The sequence below is a fragment of the Macrotis lagotis genome, chromosome 7, assembly GCF_037893015.1.
Source record: "Macrotis lagotis isolate mMagLag1 chromosome 7, bilby.v1.9.chrom.fasta, whole genome shotgun sequence".
In the NCBI taxonomy this organism is placed as follows: domain Eukaryota; kingdom Metazoa; phylum Chordata; class Mammalia; order Peramelemorphia; family Peramelidae; genus Macrotis; species Macrotis lagotis.
The window spans coordinates 28,088,941-28,102,443 of NC_133664.1; the positions used below are offsets into that span (position 1 = coordinate 28,088,941).

At 42.8% G+C, this 13,503-nt stretch overlaps 2 protein-coding genes across 12 annotated transcripts in view; one reads left to right on the forward strand and one right to left on the reverse strand.

Annotated features, from left to right (window-relative positions):
* Positions 1–168, reverse strand: part of OXSM (3-oxoacyl-ACP synthase, mitochondrial) — a 215,589-nt gene extending 215,421 nt beyond the window's left edge. For 5 of the 11 annotated variants that reach the window (XM_074195678.1, XM_074195679.1, XM_074195680.1 and 2 more), the window contains exon 1: positions 64–161. The gene's annotated coding sequence lies outside the window, so the exon portion shown is untranslated. Of the gene's footprint in view, positions 1–63 lie in introns of all 11 variants that reach the window. The other 6 variants (XM_074195676.1, XM_074195675.1, XM_074195677.1 and 3 more) reach the window with 3 other exon arrangements.
* A 12,978-nt stretch (positions 169–13,146) lies between these two features.
* The window catches only part of NGLY1 (N-glycanase 1), a 49,990-nt gene continuing 49,633 nt past the window's right edge, over positions 13,147–13,503 (forward strand). The window contains exon 1 of the mRNA XM_074195684.1: positions 13,147–13,292. Coding sequence (XP_074051785.1) covers positions 13,180–13,292 — 113 coding nt within the window. The 5' untranslated portion in view covers positions 13,147–13,179. The remainder of the gene's footprint in view (positions 13,293–13,503) is intronic.

Consider the following 13,503-nt stretch of genomic DNA (forward strand, 5'->3'; position numbering starts at 1 on the left):
TCTCAGGGCCGCGTCTTTAAGAGAAAGGAGAAAGGGAGAGAGGGAAGTCCCGTCTCCCGATACCTGGGTCCGGCCTCGCGCGGCCTCAGCGGCCTCCTGTGGATGACGCAACGCGCAGCGCCCCTCCCTGCTCCGCCCCGGCTTTACGGAGCGACGGGGCGGGGCCTCGCTGTCCGCGCCTCCCTTCCCCCACTTCCTTTCTCCAAGGCTCCGGGCCTGCGCCCGGGAAGGGGAACGTCGCGCTGGTGACGTCACACGCGCTTCTGCGCCGCCGGGGCGCGTGCGCGTGCGCGTCCGACGGGCCAGTCAGGCGCGGCCTTGCGGATGGGGCGATGGGCGGGGCTTGCGTCCGAGCCGCCTTTCTCCCTTTTCTCCGGCTTGTGACTGCCCGTGGCCCCCGGCTATTGGGGATTAGGATGAGCATCTCCCGGAGCCCGGCCGCCCCCCGCCACGCTTGGCTCCGAGCCCGGGGCTTCCTTAAGGATGGGTCCCCGGAGCCGGGCCCCTTCCGGGGGGCCGCACTCCCCGTTCTAGAAGCAGTCGAGTGGCTGCCAGGGTCGTGGGCGCCAAGCCAAGGGGCACCTGTGGAACCTGGGCTTGAGGAAGGCCAGAGGGCAGGCTGGTCACCCCCTGCTGCCTGCCCACAGGCCTCGCCCAGCCTCGGCCTCTGAAGTTACCAAGGACAAGGGATGGTCACAAAACAGTGCTCTAGGAAATAATGCCGAGTAGTAGATGAACTCTGGAGACTTGCTCATTTAACAGGATGGGGCCTCAGACACGTCAGAATATATGCAGAAAAGTCTGCAGCTGTGCGGGAATGGACCAGCTATATGGCCCAGTTATCCTAGCTGCCTCCCCCTTGTTCGAGCCCTCATCTCCCTGATACTAGGGACTTAGGACCATTTTTTTTTAACACAGTTTATAGGCTTCCCCCCACTCCAAGTGACTCTTCTCCTTTGGGCTGCTTACAACTTCAAACCTTCAGAGACTGGAATCCAATAACTTGAATTATAAAACATCACTCGAACAATATTGATGTTAAAAAGATGGACCTTTATTTCAGGGTTGTGAAAAGTACATTGTGATCTCTCAAATGAAAGCCAGTCCTTTTTCTTCCTGTTCAATTCTTGGCCCAATTCACTGTATCCGCAGGATCTGTCAAACATACACAAACAGTGAATGTTTATATACATATATACAGAGAAAGGAACTCAGAGTCATCCAACGAATTGTACACCAGCACCTGGACAATAGACATTCTTAAGCCAATTGCTTTTCTCATATTTTGGGTGTCTGTGTGTGTGTGTGTGTGATTGAAATGACATCCACAAACAGGAGCATCATGAGGTTCTTATAGTAAGGAATCCCTTCTCTTTGTATTCTGTATCAGACCTCTATCCTGGAAATTATATAGCTAGATTTTTATGATGATAAAAGCAAATTAATTGTAATGGATAGGGCCCAGCTGCTACTAATTCTTGTGAATTAGTGGTTTTCATTGTGGACTAGAAGAGGTCCACAAGGTCAAAACAATTTTTATAATTAGAATGTATTAAATTTCTAATATAAGAAATGTTGATAAAAATCATGAGATCATAAATAAAGAACATAAATAAAAGTTCTTGGGAAGTCCTCAATAATTTTAAGAGTGTAGGGGCAGCTAGGTGGGGCAGTGAATAGAGCACCAGCCTTGGAGTCAGGAGTACCAGGGTTCAAATCCAACCTCAGACACTTAATAATTACTGAGCCGTGTGGCCTTGGGCAAGCCACTTAACCCTATTGCCTTGAAAAATCTTTAAAAAAAAAGAGTGTAAAGTGGTTGTACAAAAATATTCATAGAAGCCCTGTTTGTGGTGGCAAAGAATTGGAAATTGAGTGAACATCACTTGGGGAATTGCTGAACTAATTGTGGTATATGCATGTTATAGAACACTATTGTTCTATAAGAAACCTGGAGGGATGAGAATTCAGGGAAGCCTGGGAGGATTTGCATAATCTGATACTGAGCAATATGAGCAGAACCAGAAGAACATTGTACACCCTAACAGCAACATGATGATTAATCTTAATGGACTTACTCTTTCTATCAGAGCAACAATCAGGCACAATTTTGGAGTATCTGCAATGGAGAATACCATCTGTATCCAGAGAAAGAATTGAGTTTGAACAAAGACCAAAGACTATTTTTTTAAAAAAAGTTATGTAATTTTGCTATCTTATATGTTTTATTTTTTTCCCTGAAGGATATGATTTCTCTCTCATCACATTCAACTTAGACCAATGTATAGCATGGAAACAGTGTAAAGACTAACAGACTGCCTTCTGTGGGGGGGTGGGGGGGAGGAAAGCAAGATGGGGGGGATTGTAAAATTCAAAATAAATCCAAAAAAAAGAATGTAAAGTGGTTCTGAGATCAAAAGGTTGTAAATTGGTTCTATAAAACGCTTTGCCATAGAACTATAATATTGGTCTTTGTCATGTGCTTCATTAGTGTATTTTGAAATACTAGATCATCATGACTAGAACAGTGTGGGAGAGAAGAGATATTAGACAACTACCAAACTGAAGGTCTACAGAGCCATTGTGCTTACCTCAATGCTGTATGCTTGTGAAGCCTAGACATTCTGCCAGTGCCATGCCCAGAATAAATTATCTTAAGAAGATTCCTAAGATTATCTGGCAGCTGGGGTGGCTAGGTGGCACAGTGGATAGAGCACCTGCCCTGGAGTCAGTAGTATCTGAGTTCAAATCCAGCCTCAGACACTTAATAATTACCTAGCTGTGTGCTTGGGCAAACCACTTAACCCCATTGTCTTGCAAAAGAAAAAAAAAACCTAAGATTATCTGGCAGGAGAGGATGCCAGATACTGAGGTCTTTTCTTGCCTAGCATTACTAACATTACTACAGAGAGTGCAACTACAGTGGGTTGGACATGTTGTTAGAATGAAAGAGGTATGCTCACCAAAAAGATTATTTTTTAGAGAACTCCCATAGGGCAAGCACTCACAAGGAGGCCAGAAGAAGTGATTCTAGGATACCTTGAAGGTCTGTCTCATTGAAGAACTTTGGAATTGACTGTGCAGCATGGGAGACCTTACACAGGACCACCCAGCATGGCATGCTCTCATCAGTGAAGGGACCGCACTGTATGAGGAAGGCAGAATTGAAGTAGTTCAAAGGAAATGTGACATATGTAAGTTTAGAGCAGGCACCCCAAGTGTTCACATGGACAGTTCGCATCCCCAGCTCTTACTGGTCTGATCAGTCACAGTCAGACACATTGTCATTTATCTCAAACATAAATGATGTCATTTTGGTCTTCATTGATAACAAAGGACAAGAATTATTATATTCAATTTTATTTTACCTTTAAATTTCAGGATTGTCCATTCAGTGTTTAATTGGGGATTTTAAATTTGTTTGCTAATTTTAATCTGTTTTCTAATTTTTCTAAAGTTTTCTAATTTGTTTTCTAATTTTTAAACTACATATCTAATTCATTAGTCTGCTCTTTATTAATATAAGCATTTAGAGATATAAATTTTCCTCTGATTACAACTTTTGCTACATCCCAAAAGTTTTAGTATGATCTCCTTATGGATATTGTCTTTAATTAAATTATTTCTATAATTTGTTCTTTAATTCATTCATATCTAAAGACAAGATTGGTTAATCTCCCAATTAGTGGGGGGGGTTATTTTATTTAAAGCAATGGGATTAAGTGACTTGCCCAAGGTCACACAGCTAGGTAATTATTAAGTGTCTGAGGTCACATTTGAACTCAGGTTGACCTGACTCCAGGGCCAGTGCTGTATCCACTGTGCCACCTAGCCGCCCCTCCAATTAGTTTTTAATCTATGTTCCCATGGTCCTTTATTGGATATGGTTTTTATTGTGTTGTAATCTTAAAAGGATGCATTTAATATTTATGTTTTACTGCATTTAACTATGAAGTTTTTATGCCCTAACATATAATCAGTTTTTTTGTAAAGGCACCACATACTGCTGAGAAAAGGTGTATTACTCCCTATTCCCATTCAGTTCTCTCCAGATATATATATATTATATCTATATATATATCTATATATATATATATATATGTATATATATATATATATTATATCTAGCTTATCTAAGATTCTGTTCACCAGTTCTTATTTATTTTTTGGTTAGATTTATTTAATTCTGAGAAGGAAAGGTTAAAGTCTCCCATTTGGACAGTATTACTGTCTATTTCCACATCACATCTTGATCCATTTCACACATACTCTCCATATTTCATCACTTTACTCAATAAGGGTATGTATTCTGGCAGGAGAGTGCTCCCAAGACACAAAATGGAGAAGAGAGGGGAATATTCCGTGTAAATTATCTTATGAAGTTCTAGTAAATGTTTTTGCATTGTAATGGCATTGCATGGAAATAGCTGATGATCCCAACACATTTTAGGGTAATTGTGAGCTCCATACTTAGAAGTAAAAACCTCAAGAATACCTTGAGGCTAAGTGAGTCATCTTCAGGGGATAAAACTAATTTTGAATTAGGGGAGGATCAGCTTCATAATGTTGCACTTAAGTTGTCATTTTACTCATTATTTAATACTAGAGTTTTTGCATATGGGTTTTCTGAAATAACAATTGATATTTTACTGATTGGAAATTACTTCACAAAGATGTGATTGTTATTACAGTTATTATGCTTTCCCCATAGTTTTTCTCATTTTCCCTTACAATTTTTAAGTTTGTAAATTCTTAAGGGAAAAGGAGCGTGTCTTATATTTATTTACATTCTCCATAGCACAAATCAGGTTATCTTGGCCACAGTAATATTTCATAGACATTGCAAGCTCTCTATTATCCCTTCTAGTTCTAAAAGTATAGATGTTTTATGCTTTGATTTTGTGATTAATTCCATTCCAGTTTAGAATATCATTTACCATTTACAGTTCCTGAAGAATTTGTCACTCCCTGATATTTAGTGGTCTCTACTGAAAACTTTAATGTTTTTAAGTGGACAATACAGAGTTTAATGAAAATTATAGTACAAAATTAAACTTAGTTGATTAGCAATAGAAGTTCACTTAGTAGTCTTTATAAAAACTTAGATCATAAGGGCACAAGACAAAAAAGCTGTAGATTTTCCCACTAATTTTACAATAGTGCCACCATGTGACAACATTAAAAATACTGTTTCCACTAATAAATGTGAAATTTAAGGAAAATTCACAAAAGAAAGGCAAGAAAAATGCAAATAAAACTCAGAAGTTACAAATCAGTACTAATCCATACTGGGATTTTTTCAGCAGCTCAAAACAATAATGGTTAAAGAAAGATTAGGAGGTAGTTTAATCTTCATATTTATGAAAAATTAATATTTGAGGATTATGGTTAACTTTTACCAGTCTTCACTGAAACCAAGAGGGACAAACATAAAAAACAGGGAAAGAAAGGAATGAATTTTTTTAAAAAGCGAATGATTGCACAGGAGAAAATACTGCTGTGTTTGGAATAAGAAGGCCTTAAGTCTTCAAGCCCTGGCTCTGGCATTTACTGTCTGTGTTGCCATAGGCAGGTCACTTAATCTCTCAGGGCCAGATTTTCTCTTTTGTAAAAATGAAGGGTTTAGGCTATCTTTCTTTTAAGATCCCTCCTCACAGTTCCACATCTGTGATCCTTCTCACAAAAAAAAACTTCATGGATTTTCAGCTGTCTTGAATGATTTAAAACTAGAAGCAGTTTTATACAAACTTTAGAATGAGGAGGAACAGATTAAATACTGGATAATTCATAGGTGAGTTATTTCTATGGTTTCATGAAATACATGGGATTTCCACAAGGCAAAGAAATAGAAGAGAAAAGATCTAGACCAAGTATTGGATCTGGTCCTAACCTCGTTCTTGGCCTGCAGATTTACATCTTGAACCATCTATTGGATTATCTTTAATTAAATGTCCCATCTCAAATTTAACATGTCCAAAACTGAACTCATTTTCTCCACCAAACTCTCCTGGATTCTTCCTAATTTCCCTCTCATGGAGGGTACCACCATCCTCATCATCATCCGGCTCACAACCGAGGTGTCATCCTTAAGTCCTGAATCTCTTTTACCACCCATATCTAATCACTTGCCAAGTTATGTCAATTCTACCTTCCTATCATTTCTCGCATAGGTCCCTTTCTCCCCTTACTCTAGTGTGGGTCTTATCACCTCATACCTGTACTATTATATTAGCCTGAGAGTTGGTCTTGCTGTCCTAACTCTTCCTATCCTCCCCTATCCTAGTCCATCATCCACTCACCTATCAATTGATCTTTGAAAATGCACAGTTCTGACTATGTCACCTCTTTGTTCAATAAACTAGTATTTTCTTATTAACCTCCAATTTCAAAAAATAAAATTTTCTGAATTTTAAAGTCCTTCACAGCCTGCCCTTTTTTGCCTTTTCAGTCTTCTTATACCTTATTCCATTTTCCACACTCCCAGTCCCATTTCACTCCTTCCAAAGTATTCTCTGATCCACTAACTGTTGTCTTTGCAGCTGTTTACACAAGAAGTTCCATTGCTTGACAACATGCATTTGCAGTATCTCCCTTGCCAGAAATTCTCTCCCCATCATCTCTTCCCTCAATTCCCTGGCTTCAAGTTTCAGCCCAAATCCCAACTTCTACAAGAATACACTCTCAATCCTTTTAAAACTAGTATCTTCCCTCTGTGATTATCTCTAATTATCCTGTAAATAGTTTGTTTGTACATGATTATTGAGCTGTGTGCAAGTAGATACTGTTTTTGTCTTTCTTTATGTCCTACTTCTTAGCTGACATATAATAAAAGCTTAATAAATGCTTGTGGATTTGAATGGATCCTCTGTAGAAGATCTGGGCAAAGATGTGAACAAAAATCACACAGGATGAAAGAAAACAGGTTGAAATCTGCTCCTAGGAAAGAAGTGCCTACAAAGATGAGCTTAACTAAGAGAGAATTTTGAATCTCACCCTCAGGAAATTTGCCCAAAGCCTCTAGTATAGCAAGCTGGGAATAGGAACATGATGAAGATTGCCAGCTTCTCTTTTACTTGTTACCAGTTTTTTTTCCTCTAGCAAAATGAAATGAGATTGACCTCTTCTATTTCCTTTGGATAGAGCACTGGCCCTGGAGTCAGGAGAACCTGAATACAAATATAGCCTTAGACACTTAATAATTGCCTAGCTGTGTGACCTTGGGCAAGTGACTTTACCCCACTGCCTTAAATAAATAAAATCTAAAAAAAAAAAAAGCTTGAAACCATTGTCACCAATCCTTCATCCCACCCCTCATGTAGAACAGACCATTTCCACCAATTAAGAGAGAGTTTTAGGACAGGAGTTACACTGAAGAATAAATATAGTATAATGAAACTATCGCTCAATACTTAGGTGGAATGGTCAGTGGAAAAGAATCATATGACTTTTACACAAAGCTTGTCCCTTCTGGTAAGAATTCAACCAGCCCAAGCTTCAAGATCCTAAGGTAGTACCTATACTATAAGAAGTAGGATTTTAATAGAGGTGAATTTTGGTGCAAGTGAACATAGTTCACTTGGAAAATAACAACCAGAAAATCGAAGAGAGTCCAGATCTTGAAAGTTAAATCAAAAAAAACCTATTGACCATAATAACTTTTTAAAAATTGAAGTATGGGGTGGCTAGGTGGTGCAATGGATAGAGACTGGCCCTGGAGGCAGGAGTCCCTGAGTTCAAATCTGGCCTCAGACACTTAATAATGACCTAGTAGTGTGGCCTTAGGCAAGCCACTTAACCCCATTTGCCTTGCAAAAACCTAAAAACAAAAACAAAAAAATATCATTGAAGTAGATTACATGATTCAGGACTTTGGTAAGAGAATTGAAACAAAATTCTTTAATAGGAGGTGGCTTGAAAAATTTCAAAAGGAAATATTATGCTAACATTTAGAGAAGCAAACTAGTATATCTTGGAAGATCAAGCCTGAGATTTTATCTTGCTTCCAAGTTGAAGGACCCATTTATTTCTGCATCTTCTGCACCTTAATTTGTCTAACTTCCCTGATTTATTACTTCATACTTGGATTAATACCTTTCTTCCTATGTGTAATTATCATTTCTGTATCAATCATTAATGGAGGGAAAAATGAGCTATTACCCTTTCCTTTAGAGCAATCAATACAAGTAGTTCTTCTCTTAGATTCCTAAAAATTCATTGTATAGTGAACATAGAAGATGACTATGACTATAGAAGATGATATAATTCTAATTTATTATCTTTCTTGGAGATAGGTGAGTGGAGAAGGGAAAGTATAGTCAAGGTCCTCCTTCTGCCCCACCCAAAGGTGAAAATCAGTTTCCTTTGGAGAGGCAACCAGGCCTCCCTAAGCCCTTGTGTCCATGGTTTAAACCCATCACATTGGGAAATGGAGTTCATTAATAATCATGGTTTCCTTAGAAGTTGGATTAAATTAAGTGAGATTAAACATTCTAGGAAAAGTAAAGGACATGGCATTGCTGTGCCATGGATCAGGTGGTTGTGACCTTAAAAGTGGTGAGTTCACCTCAAAGGGAGAGAGAATAGGGAACTAAGAACTAGAGTATTCCTTTGAGAGGCCTCTAAAAGTTGCAAGGAGTATCTGTGGGTTATTTTATTTTTATATCAAGTACCTAAGACTTCTAAGAAGCAAAGTGCAGTGGGAGCCAGTTTTTTTTTTAACCAATATTGAAACAAAACAGTTCAGCATGTGTGCAGGAGAAAAGTTGGAAGGTTATTTGAGTGAATTGAGTTCTGGAATATTTTTACTTTACAAGTTTCTGATTTTCTTTCAAAACGCATTAACAATAAGTCTAGAGGGGAAAAGTTAATAAAAGTCTGACTCAGATGAAAATTAAGTGATGCTCCAAGAGCACCCTTGAAATTGGTGAGCTTTAAATGTGCTACAATCTGACCTGATTACCAGCTTACTATTCACAATCCATTTATTCTATTCAACTTTCAGAGAAGAGATTGTATTTTCAGATCTTTGAATAAGAAGATCTGAAGAAAGTTGATGTTTCAGATATAGAGAACAACATGAAGGATAGAATTAGGAATGGGAAAATGAAAAGAATGAGAGTTAAAGTCCATTTGAAAAAAAATGACACAATCTGGTGGAGGGACTAGCAATAAAACAAGAAACATGGCCTTTAGAGGATGATGAGAGATTACAGAAAAGTATCATTCAGTAATTCCTGAGAAAATTGGTGTTGATAGCAGGTGGTGACAAATAGATTACAGTAAACATAAATGGTAGAAAACTTGGTCTAAGATAAAGATTTTTTGAGTTAACAGAGTTGAAATAAGATTCAACTGAAAGGAAAAAAATGACAGGATTTCATGATGTAAGAAAAGTAAAATGAAGGGATAGCAAAATTCAGTTTGTTGATATGTGGTTACTAGTTTTAGTCAGAGGACCTGAGTTTAAATCTTAACTCTGCTACTCACTACTTCTGTGATGGATAAATGACAACCTCCATGGAATTCCTTTTCCTCAATTATAAATGAGGGGGTTGGATTAGATGATTTTCCAGCTTTAAATGCAGTAATTCATTTGAAGGAAATTTAGTTCAAAAACAAGTTTATTAATAGTTACAAGGAACTCATAATCAGGGGAAGATACTGTGGATAGAAAAAAATAAGTTTCTGTGCTAAAGACTTGACAATATAAGAGGAAAACTAGGTCTACAGATAATCATGATAAAAGCCACAAGTTTATCATTCTAGATACTCCTTCCACAAAAGGAGCTCAAAACCCCTTTTGACCCTGAGAAATGGCTAATATGAGTTGCTGTGGACTAAAATTCACTGCCTGATAGCCAACCTTCTGGTGATAAATATCTCTAAGCATGGTTAAGACTGGTTGTAGCCCTTGCAACTCATATTTAAAATCTTTCTGCCTCAGGAGGATTTAGAGATCCTGAATTCTGTTGGTACAGTTTTTGTGAGTCTACATTCTCTTCCATTTCATGAAGGTAACAGAGTACAATTTAGTAGATGCCACAGTTTTTGACTAGATAGATAATTACAATTATGCCTTAGACCAATGTCAATAGGGAATAGGCTGGAGATTTGAGGGAGGAAAAGCAACACAAAAATAAGGAGTCTTCATCATGTTAAGCCTGTTCTCTCAAGTTGAATGATGTTATTGCCAGACGATGAAGTGATGTTGAAAGAAGAAAAAAGAATATGAGGTTGAAAGATAGTTATCGTTCATTTTCATTTGTCACATATGGCATAGAGCCAGGTTTTGTGAGTTTGTTTGGTTAGGAGGAGTCAAAACTGGAAGCATGCCAATAGTGACACCTGTGCAAATCAACAAGTGGACTGTGTAGTTTGGAATTCCTGGGGCACTAAGAGGTTCATTGATTTAGTCATATTCACATAACTAGTAGCTACCAGAAGCAAGATTTGAACCCAAGCTTCCAGATTCCAAGATCTCCTTAACCACTCTCTGTGGTTCTTGAACCATAGGATTACCACCCAAAATAGGCTCAGGGAAGGATTATGAAAAGACCAGGGACAAAACCTAAGGAGCAAACATTGAGGAGAAGAGGTTCCCGAATAAAATGAGAAATACAAATCAATCTGAGTTAACAAAAAGATTACAAGAAGTAGACAACTATATATCAGCCTAGGGATTTGTTGAAGGAATCAATCCATGCTAAGTGACTACTCTGTGTCAGGTATTCTGTAAAAAGCAGAGGTTAGAAAGATCCAAAGGAAATAGTCCCTGCACTACAGAAGCTTACATTCTATCAGGGGAAATGAGTTGTACACAAAAGAAATATAAATCATGTATGAAGTCATTTGGGGAAATGTGCAGTTGGGACAGGATCAGAAAAGGCTTCCTGAAGGAATCTCTCTTTAGCTCAACTTTGAAAGTCATTACGGATTCTAATTAGACTTAAGGAATGCAGTTCTGCAGGGAAGTGGGCAGACTGTGCAAGTAAACCAGCTGGGTGGGATTGTAGAGTGTGTGAAGAATAGTCATGTGCCTGAAAGGGGGATTCTGGAATTTTAGAGCCAGTAAGAATTTTGGAGATTCTCTACTCAGAAGTCATCAACCTCATTTTACAAATGAGGCACAGAACAGTTGAGTGACCTGCTCCAGTGTCTGAAGGAGGATTCAAACTCAAGTCTTCATGGCTCTAAGTCCAGTGCCCTGCTCACACTTCACCTAGCTGTCAAATGGTGTAGGTGGAGAATGTGAAGGACTCTGAATGACAGAAGTGCTGATATTTTATCCTATCAGCACTACAGGGAGCCACAGAAGCATTTTTTTTTTCCTGATAGGATCAAGCACATGCTTTAGGAATGTCAGTTTGTCATTTCTGAGAACAGCCTGGAGAGGGGAGGAATTAGTTTAGGAAGCTATTGCAATACTCAAGGTGAGAGGTGAAAAGGGCTGAACTAGGTAGTAGTTGGGTAGGTGGGGAGAAGAAAGTAGATGTTGGAGGTGTTGTAAGATTTAGCCACTAGCTGAATATCAGGAATGGAAGAGAGTAAAGAGTTGAACATGACTGAGAATGTGAACCTGGGTGACTGGAAAAGCTGATGATTTTCTAGGCAAAAATAGGACTTAAGGGGCAGCTAGGTGGTACAGTGAATGGAGCACTGGTCCTGGAGTCAGGAGTACCTAAGTTCAAATTTGGCCTCAGACACTTAATAATGACCTAGCTGTGTGGCCTTGGGCAAGCCACTTAACTCCATTGCCTTGCAAAAATCTAAAAAAAAAAAAAATTTGGTTTAGGAAGAGAGATTGGTTCTAAGAGAAAAGCAGAGTTCTGTTTAGAACTTATTTGGTCTGATATACCTACAGAACACCCAGTTGTTGCTGGAGGCCTGGAACTCAGGAAAGAGCTAATAGCTGAACATACAGATGTGAGAGTCGCCTGCATTTGGAGGTTAATTGAACCCTTATGAGCTGCTGGGAGGGTTAGAGGACATAGAGAGAGAGAAAAGAAAAGAGGACAGGGAAGGAACCTGGAAATGCATCCCGTGGGAGAACAAGACCTGAATGATGATCCAGCAAAGGAAGCAGGTGGTGCCACTAATTCCTCTTGGGACGTGATGGTGATAAGTAGACTAAAGATTTGTCAGTAGAGACAGAAGGGTGACAAACTAGTAAATTCTAGAACTGGGAGGACAGAGAAGCCGCAGAATGGAGACCTGGTGGTACGGAGAACGTCAAAAGCAGACTTGAGAGGAGCAAAGATATGGCTGCGGATGGGACTGTCTCAATGCCTTCCCATGGGATTAGCTCCAACAGAACAGGAGGAGTGTGTCCCTATACACGACACGTATGTGCTCTGTATGACACACAGGGCGTTCCCGGGGTTCGATGTGGACCCCAGGACCTCATGGCCTGGCAGTCACTCAGCCTTAGGCCGGGGCCAGGCTCCTCAGCCCTGCGCAAAGGCCGTGGCCAGGTCGGGGGCCGCAGCGGGGGCGCAGGCCTGAGGGCCGCGGGCCCGGGGGCTCGGATTCGGGGCCAAAGCGCGTGCGCCGGCCATGGGGGGCTGTGGCGCCCCGGAGCCTGGGTGCTTGGGGCCGAGGCGCCCGGGCCTGGGGTCCGGCCGCACTGGCGCTGGGCACGGGGGTGCTGCGCCCCTGATGCCAGGCGGGTGCCAGACAGAGGACGAATGGTTCCCGGCTGCTCCCCGAGCCATTGGGCGGACGCGGCTGTGCTTCATTCTTGGCCTCAGGGAAGCGGGGGGCACTCGGGCACCCCAACACGGCCATGAGGCCGCCCCTCCCGCGGTGGCCGCCCCCGGCCAGGCCTCGGGCCCCCAGGAGGGCCTGGGGAGCCCCGGCGACGCCCAGCGGGGGGGCGGGGCCAGCGGGGAGGGGCGGGGCCGGAGCGGGCCGGAGGGGGCGGGGCGGGGCCGGAGCGGGCGGGCGGGGCCGGAGCGGGCGGGGCGGGGCCGGAGCGGGGGGGCGGGGCCGGAGCGGGCGGGGCGGGCCCGGAGCGGGCGGGGCGGGGCCGGAGCGGGCGGGCGGGGCGGGGCCGGAGCGGGCGGGGCGGGGCCGGAGCGGGCGGGCGGGGCGGGGCCGGAGCGGGGGGCGGGGCCGGAGCGGGGGGCGGGGCCGGAGCGGGGGGCGGGGCCGGAGCGGGCCGGCGGCCGGCGGGCGGGCGGGATGGCTGCGGCGGCCGCCCTGTCCAGGGCCGTGGCCGAGCTCTGCCAGAACCCGCGCGAGACCTTCCTGGAGGCCTCCAAGCTGCTGCTCACCTACGCCGACAACATCCTGCGGTGAGACCCCCGCCCGCACGTGGCCGCCGGCTCCCGGGGGCGGGGGAGGGGCGGAGGCGCGGCCCTGCCCCCCCCCGCGCCCAGCCCGGGCTGCCCCGAGCTCCCCTCCCCCCACCTCGCGCGTCCCATTCCGGGAGTGGGCTGGGGGCGTGGGAGGGGCCCCGGGGGGCGTGTTGGGGCCCGCGCCCGAGCCGCGCAGCCCCCGGCCACG